Source organism: Pseudorasbora parva, chromosome 16, assembly GCF_024679245.1.
Source record: "Pseudorasbora parva isolate DD20220531a chromosome 16, ASM2467924v1, whole genome shotgun sequence".
NCBI classification, from domain to species: domain Eukaryota; kingdom Metazoa; phylum Chordata; class Actinopteri; order Cypriniformes; family Gobionidae; genus Pseudorasbora; species Pseudorasbora parva.
In genome coordinates, this window is record NC_090187.1 from 43570317 (window position 1) to 43593503 (window position 23187).

The 23187-nt window shown below is 37.4% G+C and overlaps 1 protein-coding gene across 5 annotated transcripts in view; it reads right to left on the minus strand.

The window, feature by feature from the left end:
- Positions 1-23187, minus strand: part of chst8 (carbohydrate (N-acetylgalactosamine 4-0) sulfotransferase 8) — a 251157-nt gene that overhangs the window by 189392 nt on the left and 38578 nt on the right. For 4 of the 5 annotated variants that reach the window (XM_067419129.1, XM_067419131.1, XM_067419127.1 and 1 more), the window contains exon 2: positions 9266-9464. In XM_067419129.1, the coding sequence (XP_067275230.1) occupies positions 9266-9440 (175 nt within the window). In that variant the 5' untranslated portion in view covers positions 9441-9464. Of the gene's footprint in view, positions 1-9265; positions 9468-23187 lie in introns of all 5 variants that reach the window. The other variant, XM_067419128.1, reaches the window with a different exon arrangement.

Sequence of the window (23187 nt, forward strand, 5' to 3'; positions counted from 1 at the left end):
TTCCATAATAGGAAAAAAATACTAACGAAGTCAAAGGCTCCAGTTAACTGTTTGGTTACTGACATTCATCAAAATATCTTCCCTTGTGTTCAGCTGAAGAAAGAAATTCATACAGGTTTGAAACAACTTGAGGATGAGTAAAGGATGATAGGATTTTCATTTTAAAAGTGAACTATCCCTTTAACTTAGTTTGATGAGTTAAAACAATGTAAAAACTTGAAGTGGGCATAGATACTCTATAATCTTGATTAAAATGGCTCCTCTGAATGCTGCCGAAGGCTTTCAGAATGTGTGTGGCATCCCCTCACATACGGTACGGTAGGGCTCTAACGGTACATATTGCTCACGGTTCAGTTTTTTATCACGGTTTTAGGTTCACGGTTTCAGTACGGTTCGGTATTTGCTATGTTCAGGGAAAAAAGGACTACTGTCAAATAAAAATAAAGAAAATAAGAACAAATAACTTAAATACAAGCAGCAGCACAAATAAATACTATTGAGTAGCGATACTAATAAAATAAACAATGCTTTTCAGGTTTTTCAGGAAGGTCTAACAATAGTTTTTAGGTAGAAAAATTGAATAAAGTACTCAAATGTAAAATAATTGCATATTTCCACAAAATCAATTTTTGGCAATTTTTAAAAAAATGTGATTTGGTTTTCAATTTATTATACTTTAAATGATCACTTATTTCTGTGATCAAAGCTGAATGTTCAGGATTTATTCAAAATAAAAACATATTTTCAAATAATATAAATCTCCTTTACTATCATTTTTTATCAATTTAACACATCCTTGCTGAATAAAATTGATTTATTTCACACACACACACACACACACACACACACACACACACACACACACACACACACACACACACACACACACACACACACACACACACACACACACACACACACACACACACACACACACACACACAAAATCACTGACCCAAATGACTGACCAGTAGTGTATATTGTTGTTACAAAATATTTCTATTTTAAAAACATTTGCTTCAATTTTTTTACTTTTTATTCATCAAAGTATTATAAAAAAGTATCACAGGTTATGAAAAAATATAAGTCAGCAGAACTGTCTCCAACACTCATAATGAATCCTCATCTGAGAATGATTTCTGAAGGATCATGATCACTGAAGACTGGAGGAACCATCCTGAACATTCAGCTCTGATCACAGAAATAAATCATCCTTTAAAGTAAAATAAATTGAAAACCAATTATTTTAAATTGTAATAATTTATCACAAAATCTGTATTTTTGATCAAATAAATGCAGGCTTGATGAGCAGAAGAAACTTCTTTCAAAAACATTACAAATAGTAATGTGTCCAAACTTTTGGCCTGTATTGTACATACATATACAGTGATCAGGCATAACATTATGACCTCTAGTGTCTCTACAGCACAGGCGAGTGTTCAGGAAACACTAAAGACCAGAGGTGGTAAAAGTACTCAAAAGTTATACTCGAGTGAAAGTATATATACCTAAATAAAAAAATACTCCAGTAAAAGTAGAAATTCCTCCATTCAAACATCACTTGAGTAAAAGTACAAAAGTATCAGATTTAAAACGTACTCAAGTACCGAAAGTAAAAAGTAAATATTCAAATTAACTGTAAATATCAATAATTAAGCAGATAAAATCTTTTGGGACTGATATGCAATGCTTTAATTGAACAAATGATAAGATTAGATACTGCAATTAAGAATTTGTTAGATTTGCTATTAATAGGAGACAATGAAGCACCTTAACGCAGTATAGGGGTTAAACTTAAAATAGACATGTTCCATAACATTAGCTCCATCAAACAGATGAGCAGCAAGATACTATTAACTAATTCAAAATTAATTCAAAAGCCATAACCACAATGACATATTACGTAACAATTAGTTAATAGTCATGTGCCTCAACAACTAAAGTCATACTATAATTTTGCCAATTGTTATGATTAATGATGAATTAAACACAACTGAGGGTCGGAATGCATGGCTTTGAATACATGAATTTACATTATTAGTTCATGTAATATGTTATTAGGGAATTAATGATGTCATATTTAATTAATAGCAATTCATATATTACTTAATCTATTAATCATAGAGAATGTTCATTAGTTGCTGATGCAGTAATCATTAATAAATGGTTTAGTTCTTCATTAGTCATACATTAACTCATGATTATCTGTGCATTAGTTAGGCATGAATTATAATAGTGCCCCTGTATTGTAAAATGTTACTGATGTTTTCATAGTAAATTGTGTGCCGCAAAATAAAAAAGTTGGGGAAACACTGAGCTAACGTTAGTGTGGCAAACCTGACTTGTCAGCTTTTCCAAGTCTATACCCGACTGGATCATCCATGAATGACCAGACCGGTTTGGAAATCAAGTGTAATAAATACTTAATACTTGGAGCGGGCATGGGGAAATGTATTGGAGTAAAAAGTAAACTTTGCCTTTAATATTGTAGTGGAGAAAGAGTAAAAGTAGATGCAAATAAAATATACTCAAGTAAAGTACAGATCCTCGAAAAAAATACTTAAGTAAAGTATCAAAGTATTTTTACTTGATTACTTACCACCCCTGCTAAAGACGCTGAAGTTCAGCTGGAACGCTTTTATGTAACCTTCATCTGATCCAGTTCACCAGCAGAAAGGCTGCGGCTTCACAATCCTCTGAGCGCTTCAAGATAATCCTTTTTTCTTTCTTTATTGAAAAATGTGTTTAGTTTGAATATAGTATCAAAGAAAATGCCTTGTGAGTTTGTGCCTCTGAGGGAAAACAAATGAGGAAAATTAAATCATGCAAAAGTCCCATGACCGGAGTATACAGGGACACAAATTATGACTGCCAAAGATGAATTAAATATGTTAACACTGCTAAATATATTTATCACAGCGAACACAGTTGCCTAACGTGACGCCGTAACCACTTCATTCAGCTCTGTGATTTCTAAGAACAGACAAAAATAAAAAATGCCCTCCTATAAAAGAAACATCTCAAGTGAGATTCTCCAGAAAAGATATGTAATTAAAGGGATATAAAATACAGATTTGCTTAGTAATCGCACTTGTCAAACACTAAAATATGCGATCAGAAGTCTGAAATCTCCAAATGAACTCAAACACTTCTCATATAATAATCTGAGCTGCTCCACAGTAATTATAAAGGGGTTTAACTGCATATGTTATAATGTTTCCTGGGGTGCACGTATAATGCAAGTATGATTTTTACATCGAAAATGGTCATAATTTAGAACTAAAAAGCTTTTTTCCTACCATGATTTTAGCCTTTTATTTAAACACTCTGTTTGAAGGGGCGTGTCTGTTGTGAGGCTTCAGTGTAAACGCCCACTGCTGTGATTGGCCGCTGTGAGACTTCAGTGTAAACGCCCACTGCTGTGATTGGCCGCTGTGAGACTTCAGTGTAAACGCCCACTGCTGTGATTGGCCGCTGTGAGACTTCAGTGTAAACGCCCACTGCTGTGATTGGCCGCTGAGACTTCAGTGTAAACGCCCACTGCTGTGATTGGATGCTGTGAGACTTCAGTGTAAACGCCCACTGCTGTGATTGGATGCTGTGAGACTTCAGTGTAAACGCCCACTGCTGTGATTGGCCGCTGAGACTTCAGTGTAAACGCCCACTGCTGTGATTGGATGCTGTGAGACTTCAGTGTAAACGCCCACTGCTGTGATTGGATGCTGTGAGACTTGGGTTGGCTGACACCTTTGCATATGAAATAGTTAGTACACTGTAAACCCTAATGTTGTCTTTACTTAAACAAATCAAGTAATCTTGACTAAATATTAATAGTTTAGTCCAAAAACTCAAAAATATAAGTTAGTTTAACTTATTAACCTACTAAATAAATAAACTTAAGATTTCAAGTTGAATGAACTCAAAATCAACTTAAAATAGCTCACTCTGGTCTTGCTTTGATGGGATTGGCCATGCAAGGAGTTCTGTCTAGCAACAAGAACTAACTCACTGATTGGAGGACATTTACAAAAGGCGGTCCTTTTCTGTTGCTGATTCAAATTAAGATGGAGACTTTTTCAGTGTGTGCAATCTTAAAATCGGTAAGTAAAAATGTGTAAGTTACTAAACATAATAATAATAATATGTGAACTAACTTATAACTAACCAGATTGACTTTATTTCTGTTTTAATGAAAATAATAGTTTCGTTGGAAGTCACCATGATGGAGATCAGTGTTTGCTTTAGTTGGGCTCTTGACCCTTGACTGTATAATATTATAATATAATGTTTCTCTGGCTGTTTTGTGTTTGTGAGACACATTTGGGAAGAAACACAAAGTCAAGAGAAAATATCAACAAGTGATGTTGTTTAATCATTGACGATGATAACATCATGTATTGGCAGAATCCCTGATCTCATACAGAGTCTAATTCTCTGATTGTCAAAGCAGTTATTAATAGTTTTGAAATAATAATACAAATTTCCATGAGATTCTTTGCTCTTGTGGTAATTTATTATTTTAATTTTTGTGCACAAAATGTTTAAATCTACGGCATTAGTTAGACATGCACAGACATCAAGAATCCGTGTATGAATCTCTACAATGGTGACAATTAATTTTTATTTTTATTTTTTTATCCGATAAACAGATCAACTCTGAACATAAAACAAGCTACAAAAACATCAGAACAAAAGAGCAAAAGTAAAAGCAAATAGTAAGAATCAAAGAAAATGTGTCATAATTCAGATGTATAATTTATTCATGCTGCAATGCATGCTGAAGTTTTGATTGGTTGTACCCAGCATGGTGTACTGAACCTCTGGTGTACCCAGTTTGGTGAACTTAACAATTTAAGTACAGTGAACGAGAGCATCAAGTTAAGTGAACTTAAATATACAAGTTTTGGGAGACTCCATTACTCAATTGAATTGAGGGAACGAGTTTACTCAAATCATTTGAGTTCAATCAACTTATTAGGGTTTTCAGTGTATTACATGTGTAACTCTCTCGAAAACTTTTAGCACATTTTTATGGAGTGATTGGATGGCTGTGTTTTGTTTATATAATAAGAACTGACCATAGACCATTTGTAAAATTGTTATTAATCTCTTATAGAAAAAAGTACATGTGAAAAACCATTGCTTTGAAGGAGTCTTGTTTAAAATGCTCTCTTAAAGGGATAATTCAACTAAAAACTACAACAGCTGTTCTGATTCATGTGAGTCTCTATGAGAGCCGGTCGAGCTCATCCACAGCCTGTGTTTGTTCATAACGGTTTTGTTTTCATGATTTTGGAAGCTCAACACGGTTGCGTACAGCAGGTGTTTGCAGCGCGTCCTTGTGCCGCGTGTCTGAATCTAGTCCTGCGGTAATAATCATGGCCGTTTCCCGCGGCACACATCAGCACCGCTAGCCAAGATTTATCACGCTGTGCTATCACTGGGGTTTGATTCATTTCTACTGCTCAGAAGTCAGCAAACAAGTCTTACATGTGACGCAGAAATATAGGACAGAACAACCAATCATGCATTTACAATAAGCTGATCATTATCCAAAATAAACTGCAACAGAGTACAAATATACACAAATACTGGCCAATCACAATTAACCCCTTAACTGTCTCCTCCCTGTATACGGGCATTCTACATTTACTTCACTATATTACTATTTAATCCTAATGTAATCATGACAAACTATATATTGTTGGAAAGGTCTAACACTCCTGAAGAGATATGTGTCCATTGTTTTATGATAAAAATTACATGATGACAGTAAAATAGTAATTTATGATGAGAGTGCCCCTCAAAAAAAAAATCTACATCATAACTGCAGTAACTACTTTATAATGAAAATCTTTTCTTATCTTGGCAAAACACATATCATTTGAAAGGTCTGAGTCTCAATGTTCCATATTTGGTGACTGTTTTATGATGGAAGTTATATTTGGACAGAAATTTACAGGAAAATACATCAAATAAACAATCAATGAAAACTTGAATGACACCCGGTGGCTATTTGTGGTATAGCGCCTAAACAAAATCTCATGGGAACTTCAATTTTTGTGATATCAACTTCAAATTTGGAACACAATTTGGTTAGATATATGGCTTTGATTTCATAGTAATTTTAGAGTAAAACATTTTTTGTAAAATATTTCTTTTATATAATATAAAAATATTTAGTACTGTATTTTTCATTTTCAATAAATGTAAACTTTCATAACTTTTCTATTATTTTGTATTTATATATAAATACTTTTACTTCAGCAATAATCTGCTGATTGCCATCTTTAAATCAAGACCAAACTTACGTCTATATTCCAAAGCATTCATAAATTACAGCCCTTTAAGTTTGGATAGTGCATTTTCATGACTATTCTCAAAAAGGGGGGGGACAGGTAAAGGGTTAAGTATTGCAAAGCAGCATCTATTCATCCATTGTAATCAAATCTGCTTTTGTGTTGTCTGTTTTGTTTGCTAAATGTGTTTCTGACGGCATCTGCATCTACACTGCAAAAAATGCTTTTCTTACTTAGTATTTTTGTCTTGTTTCTAGTCAAAATACCTCAATATTCTTACATTAAGGAACATTTATTAGACAAGTAAAAATCTGCCAATGGGGTAAGCAAAATCATCTTAATTCAAACAGAAACAAGATTATTTTGCCTACCTCATTGGCAGATTATTTAGCTTATTTTAAGCAAAAAATATCTTAATTATGAGTTTTTTTTTTTCCCAAAGCAAGACAATTACTTTTGCTTGTCCAATAAATACTTCTTGTTTTAAGAATTTTTTAGATGTTTGGACTAGAAACAAGACAAAAATACTAAGTAAGAAATGCATTTTTTCAATGTAAAGCTAAAGTGCACCATATTTAAACAGGATCCCAAATGAACACTTCCTAAGCACCGCTTTTACTGAAATCTTTACTGATTTTTATAAAGTAAACTTATAGTTGATGAAAATTTACTGGACTGAAGCATCTCAGGTTTACTTGATTATCCATACATCATTTTTTAGAAAAATCATGAGTGTCAAATATGATCATCGGCTTTTGACTAAGGTTTATATGTTCATCCGTCAATCGTCATTGTATTGCATTGCATTATATGTTTTTAAAACTACATAAAACTAAGCATTCAGTCTTCCTAAGACATATTATTGGCATATTTTGATATTTATATGCATTTTAATGCAAGTCTCAGCTGTTATAAAGATCTCATTGATTTACATTACAAGCAACAGAATTTCAGCCTTATTTTTGGCCATATAAATATCAGCATCTGCACCAAATTGTATATTTGTATTTGTATATTGTGTATTTTGCTAAGTTTATGCATCTGAATAACACTGACATTTTCCTCAAGTATGAGCACCGTATTCTCACTGCATTAGACTATATGAGCCATAAAAGCCTGATGTATCAAATATGATGCTCAACAAAAATCGCTGTGTCCCCGGTTCAAATTTTAGATTTTGTTAATATTTTTTTTCAGTAGAAAGACAAACATGAATAGTGATGAAAGCCAAAATATGAACTGCTGTGGATGCATATTGACTGAGATGTAGAGGAGGGTCAAAATGATAATTTTCACCTGAGATTTGGAGCCAAATTTCAGGGGTGTAAAAAGGACTTTAGAAATCATTATTTTATTTGCACACAGAGATTGGTTGGTCTATTAGAATAATCTGTTGACTTTAGCAATCTTTGTCTTATTATAAGCCAACGGTGACAGTACAAAAATGGGAACAAAGTAGTTCTTGTGTTTTTTTTTGTCTTGGGTTTGAATGCCTGTTTCTCAAGTAATATTAAATACATCTTAATATCCTTTTAGATTCATAATGCATAATTTACTCTTATTACTATGCTAAGTACATATGCAACAGGGACACTATAAAATAAAGTTTATTTGTTTTTGTTACTATAATTTCTTATGTCAGGCTTTACAAGTTAAACATTCTCTCAGTGGTGAGACATTCTTCCCCAAAAAATGAAAATAAGGGCCAAAATCATGATGGTTCTGGATGTTTTTGTGACAGATGGTGTTGCACAGAGACACTGGCTGGCGAACGAGTGAATCGGCAGGACTGAACAGATTCGGACATAAATATATTCATTATTAATACACTATTTTCTAAGAACGCAGGTGTGCATGCTCGGAAATAAAACCCACATACCACATTCATTAGAAAAACCATGAACTCCATGAGCTTGAGAACCAATGGCACACATAACCATTATTGCCAATGTTACTTTGAAAAAATAATCTGATTACTGATTACTCCTTTAAAAAGTAACTTAGTTACTTTACAGATTACTTGATTTTAAAAGTAACTAAGTAAGATTACAAGCAACTTTTTTAGTTACAATCAGCAGTTGCCGACAACACCGCTGCCGCCTCAACACAGAAATGACAATCGTCTTTGCCTACACTAACTTTATTGGAAGTGCATTTTTAACAGTAACGTCAACGATGTATCTCCTGACATTTTAAGTTGAAATAAAAAAAATATTTCCTGAAAAAATACTCTCACGAGACGCAAGAAGAAAGCAACAATATATTTTTTACTAAGGAAAATGACTAAAATAGTAACTCACCGTGACTTGGATAAATTACTTTAATCTGATTACTGGTTTGGAAATAGTAACGCGTTATATTCCACATTACTGGAAAAAAGTAGTCAGATTAGAGTAACGCGACATCACTGCACATGACATATCCCAAACTTATTCTACATGTTGATTGTTCAATCAATCAATCAATCAATCAATCAATCATCTTTATTTATATCGCGCTTTTACAATGCCGATTGTTTCAAAGCAGCTTCACAGTGTTAAACAGGGCAATATTGCAACAGAATTTGATTTGGCTGTACCAAATGTTATCAGCTTATTTAAATTCATCATATAGTGAAAATATTGGCAGATCAGTATTATAGTTTATAGAATTAAATAAGACCTAATTTATTAATTTTATTTGTATATTTAGTTGAATAACTTGGATCATAGTTTTAGTGTCCCCAACTGAGCAACCCAAGCCAAAGGCGACCAAAGGAACCGAAACTCCATCAGGGCATGACGGAGAAAAATAAACCTTAAGGAGAAACCAGACTCAGTTCTCCTCTGGCCTTTTATCAAACAGTGTATGATTATTATTCATATTAGAAAATATTTCTGGGTATCACGCAAAAGACGGGTTTATTGAGGATGGCGCATCGATTACACATTGTCGATTGTTGATGATAATCGTCCATTTCTCCTTACCTGGAGCCTGTTGTAGCACCATATCCGACAGATCCTGCAGGTGTATGAAGAGAACGAGTCCACCGACACCGAACAGCAGCAGAAACCAGAAGGAGCAGGGCGGCTTACAGACGGAGACTCGCACCCTCCTCCGGCCACGAAGAGCATCCACCATCTTACAATCCAAGAAGAGCATCACAGCTCTGAACGAAAGACACACCTGCTGAACAAGAGAGAGAGCAAGAGAGAGAGAGAGTGAACACATCCTCATTTACATACAGAAGACAACAGCATAAACAGCTAGTTTAAAATCAGCAATGCAACACTTTTCTTCTCTATTGTGCCGTATATCCGAGTGAAACGCTTCTCAAACAAGAACAAATGTAGGGGCGGGGCTTGATTGTGTCTGTGGGGAATTGATTGGATGGCTGGTTTGCTATTGGCTGATCTCATGTGAGTGACAGGTGGCCCAGCCCTCGTCATCAGAGAAGAGATGAAGTTATTCTGATTCAAGATTACCAAAAACATGAATTTAAAACAATAAATAATTTATAATAAATAATGGTGCAAAACAGTTCTGTTAAAGGGGTCCTATAATGCCCATATTTTACAAGATGTAAAATAAGTCTCTGATGAAGTATGTGAAGTTTTAGCTCAAAACACAGCATGTTAAAAATGTACCTTTTGAGGGTGAGCATTTTTTGTGTGTACTCCTTTAAATGCAAATGAGCTGCTGAACCCCGCCCCCTTTCTAGAAGAGGGCGGAGCTTCAAGAGCTCATGTCAGCAGCTCAGATTACCTCACGCAGACACACACTGAAAATATCAGAAACTGTTCAGCCTTTTATGATCAAACCGGAGTCAGACAGTGATGGAGAGACTCAAGAAGAAGAGGCGTCATGTAGAATGAGACAGGACGTTTCTGAAGGAATAGTTGATGAGTTTATGAGTTAACGATCTTCAGTCATTGATTAGCATATTCTGTCATGATAATCTCTAAACCGCTGGTGTGGGAACTGTTGTGAAATGAGCCAGAGAATATCTGCTGATGAAGAGAGAACAGGGATAGTTTAGTTTAATTACGGTTATAATATCTGCTGATGAAGAGAGAACAGGGATAGTTTAGTTTAATTATGGTTATAATATCTGCGGATGAAGAGAGAACAGGGATAGTTTAGTTTAATTACGGTTATAATATCAGGGATAGTTTAGTTTAATTACGGTTATAATATCTGCCGATGAAGAGAGAACAGTTTAGTTTAATTACGGTTATAATATCTGCTGATGAAGAGAGAACAGGGATAGTTTAGTTTAATTACGGTTATAATATTTGCCGATGAAGAGAGAACAGGGATAGTTTAGTTTAATTACGGTTATAATATTTGCAGATGAAGAGAGAACAGGGATAGTTTAGTTTAATTACGGTTATAATATCTGCCGATGAAGAGAGAACAGGAAACTCCTGGAAAAAAAGGCGTTTGGGGGGTAAAATGTGTGTTATTTTGGCAAGGTTGCCTGCTAAAATTCGCATTCATGGGTCTACATATCACATAATAGTCGCTTAAACGCGCAGACATAGAAAACAACCCGCGGTAAAAAACACAGATTTGGCAACACAGTGCTGTTGAGTTCTGTTAACATTTCACAACTACTATTATGCGTCGCTCCGCTGCTCTTATTGGTTGTAGTTCTATCCAATCGAGGTCTTTCCTGGTTGGTTTGAAACAAGCCCCGTAATCACAGCCCAATGGAGCATCAGACTCATATTCTGACTAGAGCTGAGTTTGACCACGTCAGGCTAGAGCCTTTCTGTAAATTAGAGAAATATTAAAAACCAACACGACTATGTAATGCCTTTCACTCCCCTGAGAGGCACATGTCTGTTCAGAGATAAATTTTCACGTCATGTTCCCCAGAGTGTAAAATACGTGCGTCTGCATCAAATTGGCCTATATTTACTGAATAGGCTGAATGATAGAGGAATAAGCACAAATGCATATAGATTCAACGGCCCATTAGCTCAGCGAAAGCCGGACGCCAGATTGACAGGCAGAGCCGGGGGAAGACTATTTATTACAGCTGATCTGAGAACAGACGACAGGTGCTGGATATATCTGTGACAGTAATCAGGTGAAAGGCTGCAGACGGCTTGATTCATATGTTATGCTCTACTTCTGGAAAAACAAGACCAGACACAAACACAGACACACATCCAGCTTTCTCACAACAGCAAATTAGTATACGTCAAAAATATATATATTTGCCTCGTTTTCCAGAACAAATATGTAAAGATTCTTAAATCAAAATGCATTTACTTGGGATGCAAAGTCTTGTTTTCTGAAAAATGGATTAAAATGAAGTGTGTTTATGCTTAAAATAAGAATGGGGCCAGAACTATAAACTAAATTCAAAGGGAAAAACTAGATTATTCTTCTGACTGCATTGGCTGATATTTGTTCTTGTTTTAATCATAAAGTCACTTCATTAAATCAAGTCATTTCACTTATCAGGTTAATGCATCTTTATTTAACAATGCTTAGATATTTATACTGAAGAATTTTTTTTTGCAGTGTGTATAACAAGTGTTTCTGCATACAATATGCACAGCATTACACCCCACAATGCAATGCACTTAACTAACATCCCTCTAATTGACTCATTAGGTGATCAGACCAACAAAAGTTGCACAAAATTGAATAGAAATTACAAATAACTACTTGTTTGCAAGATAATAACTAGATGCCACCAACTGAGTGAGACCATCTGACAACAAATCACTGCACAAAGCTTCAATTTCTTTCATTTGTAGGCAGCGTGCTTTGAAATATGCAAGTATTTCATTCCAAACAACACGCAAGTACATACACACGCACATGTGCGGACACACACACTTGCACACACACACACACACACACACACACACACACACACACACACACGTTTCCATGTTTTATGGGGACATTCCATAGGCGTAATGGTTTTAATACTGTATAAACCGTATTTTCTATCCCCCTTACACAGCCCCTGCCCCTAAACCTACCCATCACACACACACACACACACACACACACACACACACACACACACACACACACACACACACACACACACACACACACACACACACACACACACACACACACACACACACACACAGCCCCTAAACCTACCCATCACAGGAAACATTCTGCATTTTTACTTTCTCATAAAAACTCCTCCTGTGTGATTTATAAGCCTTTTGTAAAGTGGGGCCATGGGTAATGTCCTCATATTTCACCCTCTCCTGTAATACCTGTGTCATACCCATGGCATTATACACATTTGTGTCCTCATATGTCACAAAAACATGCCCACACACACACACACACACACACACACACACACACACACACACACACACACACACACACACACATTGGTGGACTACAAAAAAATACATCAAATTCATTTAAATGCATTTATAATATCATACTTTCCTACTGCAGAGGAAATTGAATTTCTTTGGAATTCTCCAAAAAGTAATAATACAAGCAGATGTTAAAACGGTGTTCGCTATGATTGCGTTAAGCAGGAATTTTGTTACACTGCTGTTGTGTGAATAATTATAGCAAGGTTTTCTGAGAGGATTAATATTCTGGAGCAGAATGAGGCTCGTTAGTGTGTGAGTCTCATTAGAGAGCCTGTCACAGCGTGAGACACAGTTTACCAGGGAAACAAGATGACAAGAAAACAGGAGGAACAACCAGGATGGAAAACACCACGTCAAATACTGAAGATGAAGAGAGAGAGAGAGAGAGAGAGAGAGAGAGAGAGAGAGAGAGAGAGAGAGAGAGAGAGAGAGAGAGAGAGAGAGAGATTAATAAAAATTAATGCACTGCGGAAAAAAAAATCGTAAACAAAATTTGTATAACCTTTATTTTACCAGGAAAAAGAAGCACATTGAGATTAAAAATCTCCTGGCCAAGAGTGACAGCAACAAATCTCACGTGGGTTTAACAGATTACATCATACATACAATCATACATACATATTTACACACAAAAAAACTAACTGGTGTGCTTTAAGACCATAAATTGCAAGATTTATGATCACACTTTGTTAGTATTAACAGGGTGTAATTGTCCAGCAATTTGCAGAAACCGTCTAAAAGCTTCAGTCACAAATGAGAAATTAACTGCGACAACTCACAACACACTACACCCCCACGCAGCTTGGTCTGCCATCTTGAATTTACAAGGCTCGTCTCTCCCCAGTCTGTCAGTAACGCTCTGTTTAGTTCCCGTCTCTATGAAGCCCCGCCTTCTGAAAAGCACAGTGTGCCTTGATTGGTCGGCTGGAGCAGTGTGTTGTGATTGGTCAAGTGTGTTTAAGAAATGCTCCGCCCCTTACCATAACTGGCAGTTTCAACACATGACTAACTAACTCAACCAGGCCACGCCCCTTTATTATGCGCATTAATTATTATAATGAGGAATATTGTGACATGCTGGTTCCCAGAAGAAAACTCAAGACTAAAATGGAGGCGTTTCAGGAGCTCAGAAACACTGACACTGAAAATATAATTTAAAATAAATCAAAAAATTTTTTAGTTTTTTGTTGTTGTTTTTTTAACATCAAAACGGCTCAAAGTGAGTTCTTCAAACTCATCTCATGATGCCTATTGTCTTGCATTGTGTAATGTCTTGTTTAAAGGGATACTTCACCGCTAATTCATATTACACTGTTATTCCCTTAACTAAGACGAGTTGACACACACCTCTCTCGTGTCAGTGTGTGCTCTTAATCTCTCTGACGCGCGGTGACGATCTGATAGCATTTAGCTTAGCCCACTAAGCCCAGTTCATTCACTATGGTACCAAACAGAGATCAAGTTAGAAGCCACCAAACACCTCCACGTTTCCCCTATTTAAATACAGTTACACCAATAGCTGAACGATCAAGTATGATGACATAAAATAAAACGTGGCGCTTTTCTAAGCGGATTAAAAAGGAGAACTATAATGTGTGGTGGAATAGCACTTCTGAGAGTACTTCGGCTCGGCGCAGTAAAAAGTCCCGGCTGAAAAATTCTCTTTTTTCAGGCGTGACTTTTGTGTCATCATACTTGATCGTTCAGCTATTGGTGTAACTGTATTTAAATAGGGGAAACGTGGAGGTGTTTGGTGGCTTCTAACTTGATCTCTGTTTGGTACCATAGTGAATGAACTGGGCTTAGTGGGCTAAGCTAAATGCTATCAGATCAACACCGCGCGTCAGAGAGATTAAAGGTGCACTATGTAGTATTTTTGCAGGAAAATATCCAAAAACCACTAGGTCGGTGTTTTATTTTTTTATGTTCAGTTGAGAACCTACAATATTCCAAATATGTCCAACTATTTGTAAATTGTGAGAAAATTGCTATTTTAACTGAGGACCGGGACGTGTCAGCATAGCGTTTGAGGAAGTCGCCTGTCAATCGCGTCATATCTGCGTTACCCTCGGTTTCCGGTTTTATTTGGCAGGAGCGCTTTACTCTTAGCAGTGTGAACAAGTGAACGCACGTAGGGACGTTAACATCATTTTAAACACACTTAAATGTATCTAATATGATAAACAGAGCTGCTTTACCTCATAATCATAACCGAAAGAGCGGATCTGTGCAGGCGCACGGCGACTGTGTCCCGTCCCGTCATAATAAAAGTCCCGCTGCTCGCAAGGTGTGTGTTGTTTATCTCATTAACAATCTCCCCGCTCAGCTCCTCAACACTCGCTCCTGCTCTGCTTCACACTATACAGTAGGGTTAATAATCACAACCGTCAACGTGATTTCTGCCCGAGTCCTGTTTCCCACCGGCTGTGAGGTGAAGACTGCATGTCCCAAGATACTGCGCTCACACTTTGCGTCATCAAACTACGCCTTAGTTTTGAATAGGCGCCCTCTAGTGGACGGAAAAGTTGCATAGTGCACAGAGCACGCACTGAGATGAGAGGGATGTATCAACTCGTCTTAGTTAAGGGAAAAATAGTTTAATATGAAAAAGCGGTGAAGTATCCCTTTAAGGTAATCTGAGCGAGTGTATTTCATCTTGATTTTCTGCCGTGTATGTAAATGAGCGTACGGTCAGGTCATCTCTCAGATAATGAGAACACACAGTTGCAGAAGTCGGAGGATGTTGCCATAGTGATTTGATGTTGCCAGAGTGTCTCCAAATAAATAGACATGAAATGTAAATGTCTAATTCTGTACATAAATTTTGCAGCACCGCCCACATATGACAGCGCTTAGACATCTTCATCTTTCACACCGGAGGAACTCTTTCTGGAAAAGCTGCAGGTCGTTGTGGATGTAAACACACACACACACACACACACACACACACACACACACACACACACACACACACACACACAATCATGCGTTGATGGGCTTGGCTCTGTTTTTACACTGAATTACACTCTTCAGATTCATCGGAGTAATTGCAACACTGAACATAATAATCTTAATTAAGGTTTAATTAAATTGAGAGCAGGTTTTCCTGCACAGTGTGTGTGTGTGTGTGTGTGTGTGTGTGTGTGTGTGTGTGTGTGTGTCTGTGTGTGTGTGTGTGTGTGTGTGTGTGTGTGTGTGTGTGTGTGTGTGAGCCTGTTTATGTGGTTTATGAGGACACAAATTTGTATAACTACATGGGTATTACACTGGCATTACGCTATAAATGTGGTTTATGAGGACATATCAAATGTCCTCATAATTAAAATGGCCTTAAAAACATACTAAATGATGATTTTTATGAAAAAGTAAAAAGGCAGAATGTTTCCTGTGATGGGTAGGTTTAGGGGCAGTGTGTGTGTGTGTGTGTGTGATGGGTAGGTTTAGGGGCAGTGTAAGGGGATAGAAAATACGGTTTGTACAGTATAAAAACCATTACGCCTATGGAGAGTCCCTGTAAACCACATAGACCAACATGTGTGTGTGTGTGTGTGTGTGTGTGTGTGTGTGTGTGTGTGTGTGCGTGTGTGTGTGTGTGTGTGTGTGTGTGTGTGTGTGTGTGTGTGTGTGTGTGTGTGTGTGTGTGTGAGTGAGTATTCAACCTTCGATTGATTTCCCATAGTCCTTATTTGAGCACACGTCTCTAATGCGCTCTCACACACACCTCTGAACGAACGTGACATTTCCCACAATGGCCGTCCTTCACCGTGAGAGGAAGCTCGTCAATTGAATTAATAAACAAAACTCTAAATGTCGTTTGCTCTGGAGACAGTGTGTGTGTGTGTGTGTGTGTGTGTGTGTGTGTGTGTGTGTGTGTGTGTGTGTGTGTGTGTGTGTGTGTGTGTGTGTGTGTGTGTGTGTGTGTGTGTGTGTGTGTGTTTGTCTGATCGGTGAGGACTTTACAGGACAGCTGCACAGTATTAAATCACTGTACGCTGTATATACACACACACACACTCTAAAATGCTCAAAAGATCAAAAATAAGTTTAAAAATACAGTAAAAATTGTGAAATAATATTATGATTTAATACAAATATTTTCAATGTGATTATATAGTAAAGTGTAATTTATTCCTGTGATCAAAGCTGAATTTATCATCATTACTCCAGTCTTCAGTGTCACATGACCCTTCACTAATCACAGCACAGAAAAGCGAAAGCTAAATTCAGGTTCAGATTGAAACTGATCCTGTCAAAGGTGAAGCCGAGCTTTTAATTCAGAGCTTCTGCCTCGAAACAATTTGTCCGATGTTCCTCGCAGGACCTTGTGTTTTACGGCAGTTTGTCGGACAATCTTTTGATTTATTGTGTTAAATAAATCCACGCCTGCCTTCAGAGAACATAAACCCCACTCGGCGTCAATACAGCTTAAGATGACACACGGCGGGATCCGTATAAAGACAGACACCGCCCTAAACCTGAGCAAGACTCCTAAAACTGACAGAGAAATATACAACAGGCGGCTCTCCGGCATCCATTACATGCTTTCCTTTCGGTTTTTATTTATAGCCAACAAGCGCTCCTCCAACCTCCAGCGCACACAAACAATTTCAGCTACAAGCAGAATCAATAAGCTTTGTTTGGTTAATTATAATCTGAACAGGCTGGAGCCGCGGACACTACAGGAGAACTGAGTGTGTGTGTGTGTGTGTGTGTGTGGGTATGTGTGTGTGTGCGTGCGTGCGTGTGTATGAAAGAGAGAGAGAGTGAGTGAGTGAGTGAGTGCGTGAGTGTGTGTGTGTGTGTGTGTGTGTGTGTGTGTGTGTGTGTGTGTGTGTGTGTGTGTGTGTGTGTGTGTGTGTGTGTGTGTGTGTGTATGAAAGAGAGTGAGTGAGTGAGTGAGTGAGTGAGTGTGTGTGTGTGTGTGTGTGTGTGTGTGTGTGTGTGTGTGTGTGTGTGTGTGTGTGTGTGTGTGTGTGTGTGTGTATGAAAGAGAGAGTGAGTGAGTGAGTGAGTGAGTGAGTGAGTGAGTGAGTGAGTGAGTGAGTGAGTGTGTGTGTGTGTGTGTGTGTGTGTGTGTGTGTGTGTGTGTGTGTGTGTGTGTGTGTGTGTGTGTGTGTGCCTGTTTATGTGGTTTATGAGGACACAAATTTGTATAACTACATGGGTATTACACTATAAATGTGGTTTATGAGGACATTTCAAATACTAAATTATGTTTTTTTTGAGAAAGTAAAAATGCAGAATGTTTCCTGTAATGGGTAGGTTTAGGGGTAGGGGCAGTGTGTGTGTGTGTGTGTGTGTGTGTGTGTGTGTGTGTGTGTGTGTGTGTGTGTGTGTGTGTGTGTGTGTGTGTGTGTGTGTGTGTGTATGAAAGAGAGAGAGTGAGTGAGTGAGTGAGTGAGTGAGTGAGTGAGTGAGTGAGTGAGTGAGTGAGTGAGTGAGTGAGTGAGTGTGTGTGTGTGTGTGTGTGTGTGTGTGTGTGTGTGTGTATGAAAGAGAGAGAGTGAGTGAGTGAGTGAGTGAGTGAGTGTGTGTGTGTGTGTGTGTGTGTGTGTGTGTGTGTGTGTGTGTGTGTGTGTGTGTGTGTGTGTGTGTGTGTGTGTGTGTGTATGAAAGAGAGAGTGAGTGAGTGAGTGAGTGAGTGAGTGAGTGAGTGAGTGAGTGAGTGTGTGTGTGTGTGTGTGTGTGTGTGTGTGTGTGTGTGTGTGTGTGTGTGTGTGTGTGTGTGTGTGTGTGTGTGTGTGTGCCTGTTTATGTGGTTTATGAGGACATTTTAAATACTAAATTATGTTTTTTTTGAGAAAGTAAAAATGCAGAATGTTTCCTGTAATGGGTAGGTTTAGGGGTAGGGGCAGTGTAAGGGGATAGAAAATATGGTTTGCACAGTATAAAAACCATTACGCCTATGGAGAGTCCACACATAGACCAGAGTTGGGTCGACGGAGAGACTTCAGATATACTTATATATTTATTTTGATCAAATAAATGCAGGCTTGATGAGCAGTTTCAAAAACATTACAAATAGTAATGTGTCCGATTTTTGGGCCTGTACTATATATATATATATATATATATATATATATATATATATATATATATATAAATATACAATTTTATAAACAAATAAAAATAAAGACATCTAAATATAAAAGGTAAATAAAGGAATACAAGTAAATAAAGAGGAAAATAAAAAATAATAAAGTATGAATGAATGAAAATAAATAAATATTACCAAATATAAAAATTTAATCAAATAAAATGTAATAAATATAAATAACAATAAACAACAATATTGTGTTTGTGTCTGAAACGGTTCAATCAATGATTCAGTCTCTCTAAACCCCGCCTTTCTAATGCTGCGTTCACACCGGACGCGAATGACGCGATTCGCGCGAGTGATTTACATGTTAAGTCAATGTAGAGACGCGAATAGGCATTCTGCTGCACGAATGGTGCGAATGAGGCGGCAAGAATGACGCGAATTGAGCATTTTGAACGCGTGATTCGCCCGAATCGCTCAAATTGAAAAATCTGAACTTTGCCAGATATTCGCTCCGCGTTAACCAATGAGGAGCCTGCTTACTGCTGTCACACGGTGAAGTGATGGATGAGAAACCGCGAGGCCAGAGTAATTAAAAAATATTGTTATTGTGTCACAAAATGTAGTTTTACGAGTTTTTCAGGCGAGAATGTAGTTGTTTAAAGCTCAAATATGTGGTTTATTTACCGTATATACCCGAATATAAGACGAGGTTTTGTGTCGTAAAAATGGGCTGAAAAGTGGGGAGGGGGGGTCGTCTTTTATTCGCTATATAACGCTTGCGCAGCCTCTCGAGGATAAATCACAACACGAGCGCTGCTCACACAGAGAAACTGCGGTAAACATTCAAAATGTTGTTTTTATATATTATATAACATATAATACAATTCAACAACATCACTCAACCAATTGAGTGTTTTCCTGAATATCATCACGACTGAAAATGACACTGATTTCATATGACAGTTCCAAAAACAAATTAACATTAAGTCACTTACATTTCAATATTGAGTGTTTTTGTTTTATGTCAGCAGTGAAAATAGATCCAAACAAAGATTCTAAGCAACAAAGTTCCAAACAGCACGCGTCTCACAGCAACAGTGTGTGTTACTGAATGATTCAGTGTTTGAATGAATCAGTTGAATCAAAGATTCAATAACCTGTTCGTAAACGACTGCCTCAATCTGGAATGAATTGTCCGTTTGAATGAATCGTTTGAATGAATGACTCAATGACTCACTCATTAAGACAAACCTGCTGCCACCTACTGGAGGTTTAGTTTCTTTCACATGCCTGTCCTGTCTTGTGTGCACATGTGGGTTTTGTCATTCTGAGCATGTGCTCCTGTCATTGTCTGATCCCTCCCCCTTATTATCTGATTAGTGTTGATTTCTCCCACCTGTTCCCTCTTGATTTCTTCCCCTTATAAGCTCCTTGTGTTTGTCAGTCTGTGTTGGATCCTTGTTTCATGTATACGTCTTCCGTTCCCCCAGTGACTTCTGTTGGTATGTTTTGAGTTTTAGTTTATGTTCTATAGACCCTTTTACTGTTTGTATACAATGATGACGTAGCAACGTATGCGCGCGCATTTTGGCAACAAACTGTGGCGAGAATCAGCAGCATGTCAAGCTCCGTGAGCGGATTAAGCAACACAAACCGAGAAAGTTATTTTAAAAAGTTGACTTTATCAAATGGTATTCGGCTACCAGATCCGTGTACTATAGTGGAGTGGATAGAAGATGTTAGCAGATGGCCAGATATAACTTAGTGGTCGGATATATACGTATTTAGTTGAGAAACCGAGCGTGTCCACCCGAGACAAGAATATAAATCACTGGATGCTTATGGATACGCTGTCTGTGGGCATGCACAGAATGTCCAATACAATTTTCTACATTTATTCTTATTCTTCACACAGACATACATTTATCCTTTTCCTTACATTTTATGTTGTTATTGATTCATATGTGTCGACACACTTCTGTTTAAAGTTTAATTTTGTAATGCTATAGTACTTAAATACCAACTACATTTCTTGCATACATTTCTCAGATGGTTATCTTGCAATTAAACTATTAATAAAATCATTACAAATGAAATTGATAAGTACTGTGATTATTGATATGATAATCTGGGGGTGGGGGGTACATTATACACACCAGTGGCAGCCAGTGTTGGGAGGTTTATTATAAATAATTAAGTTTCAAGTGCAGTAAATGTTTTACAAATGTAATTTTTTTATGCAAGCATTTTTATGTCCTCGTTCCAATCAATGCATTAATCGCCTGCAGCCAAAGGTACCGCCGGTTCTTCTGAAACGGCCGTGATCCTGTCAGAATCCTATAACACTTAAGCCCATTGGTGGAATAGTGATTAGTGCAACCGAAAACGCAACAGCCAGACATTTTGATGCTAGGAAACCGTTTTGATAAACTTTCGGAGTTGCTAACACGTTAGAACAACTAGGGAAAAACGCCACTTCCGTTGCCAAAATGCACGCGCAACTCTTTGATCACGTGGGCTGTAAAAGGGTCTATTATGTGTTTTGCCCCCTCGTGGGTGTTTGTTTTGTATTTATGTTTTATTTTGTTAATAAATTATCACTTCTTTTGCAAATGAGTCATCGCACCATTTTCCCTTGTCTGTGACGTGACAGTTTCATGTTTAAACATTCTTTCTAAAATGTATTATTTATCGAAAAATACAAATCTCACAACATTATTTAATGAAGGTGTAATTTTTTTGTGTAGTTTCAATTTTTAATTGGTAACAGCCTTATAGTGTCTTATTTTATTTGAACGTAATATAATACAAAGAATATAATATAAGATTTGGGGTTAAAATGCCCTTTAAAAAAGGTAAACATATCACAAATATGCAGATATCAATATACCAAAGCTGATTGAACACTGGTGAGAATATTGCTTCAAAATAAATTATATTTAGCTACGACAACACAAAAAAAATAAACCTTTTTTCCAGACAATCAGATTTTTTATTTAGAAAACAAGTGAATGGATTTACTTATCCGAAGGACAAGCACATGAACATGCTTAATGTCGAGTCCTGTAATGAATGGGTTTAAAAAATCCAATTCATTATCAGTAGAATTTTAAGATACATTTTTTTTTGTTGAAAAACAGATTTTTTCACCAAAAAATAAGTCTGAAAAATGGGGGGTCTTCTTATATTTAGGGTTGTCTTATATCCGGGTATATACGGTATTAAGAGAGCTCCTATTTGAACATTTGATCTGGTGTTTTCGGAGGTGTGAGACCCAGGCGATCACCGGAGCTCAGCGCTAATCAACCCCGGCGAGAGCAGCCTTAACTCGGCTAGTCCTTCTGACGACTGCCGCTGCCTGGCAGAAGCCCCTCCCATGACGCGAATTCGCGTCTGTTGTGTAGTGAATGTGACGCGCGAATGATGCCGTTTCACACATACTCCGTCTGCGGTGCGTGTGCGGTGCAGGATCCGCACGCCCTGTAGTGCTTTCACATATGCTGCGTTTGCAGTCCGCAACTGATCCGCTGTTGCATACCACAAACAAACACAGCATTTATTAATTATTTTTATTTAAAATCCAAAAGTTGTTACTAAACATGGCTCGTCAGAATTACAATTCTCTTTGTTTACTCTTTCATAGAAGTCAGGTTAACGCACTACATTTAAACAACATTTATTCAATTCATTTATTCATATTTATATACTTTAGATTCAGCTCACACAAGAGGCAAAACATTTAAACACAGGTTATAGCCTAAAATCATGAACATTTTAAATTAGAAACTTACAATAGGCAATTCAAAAACAGCCGACTCTCGTCTTTTCTATCATTTTTACACCCTTTTAAAAGAAATCCTGCAGGTCATAAAGAACTTTGCTTTCCACATCCAAGAAAGTACGAGTGCTCTCCATTATGGCACTCTTTTTTACCTAAATGCCAGGTAAGGTGTCGTTTTGTTGCTTTACTTGAGAAAAAAAGCCATGTGTTGACTTTGAAACGAGTATATTTTAAATGATATGCATCTGTGGTGAAATTACTAGATTTTCGCGTCAGTACATGTTTATTTGAATGCGAACAATGTTCTATCACTTTAACTTTAATGCAGCAACGCAGCGCAGCAAAAAATAGACTCGGTACGAAAACGATCCGTGCACGGCTGCAGACGCACCGCTCCTGGAACGGACTGACGGACCGCATCCGCGTGCAGTGTAGCTGTCATCCGTTAACATGGGGACGGAAAAAAATACGCACCGCACACGCACTGCAGACGGAGTATGTGTGAAACGGGCGTGACGCGAATGGATTCAAAATGTTCACACATCCAACTTTGCGCGAATAGCCAAGAAGTCCTCGCTGCAGCTTGTAGCACGATGACGTACTGGATCAGATCCAACGCGTACTGGACGCGCATGCGCGGTGGTTTCATTCACAATTCGATGACGTCATATACACATGCGCAGAAGAGTTTTGGGGACATGAATGCACAGG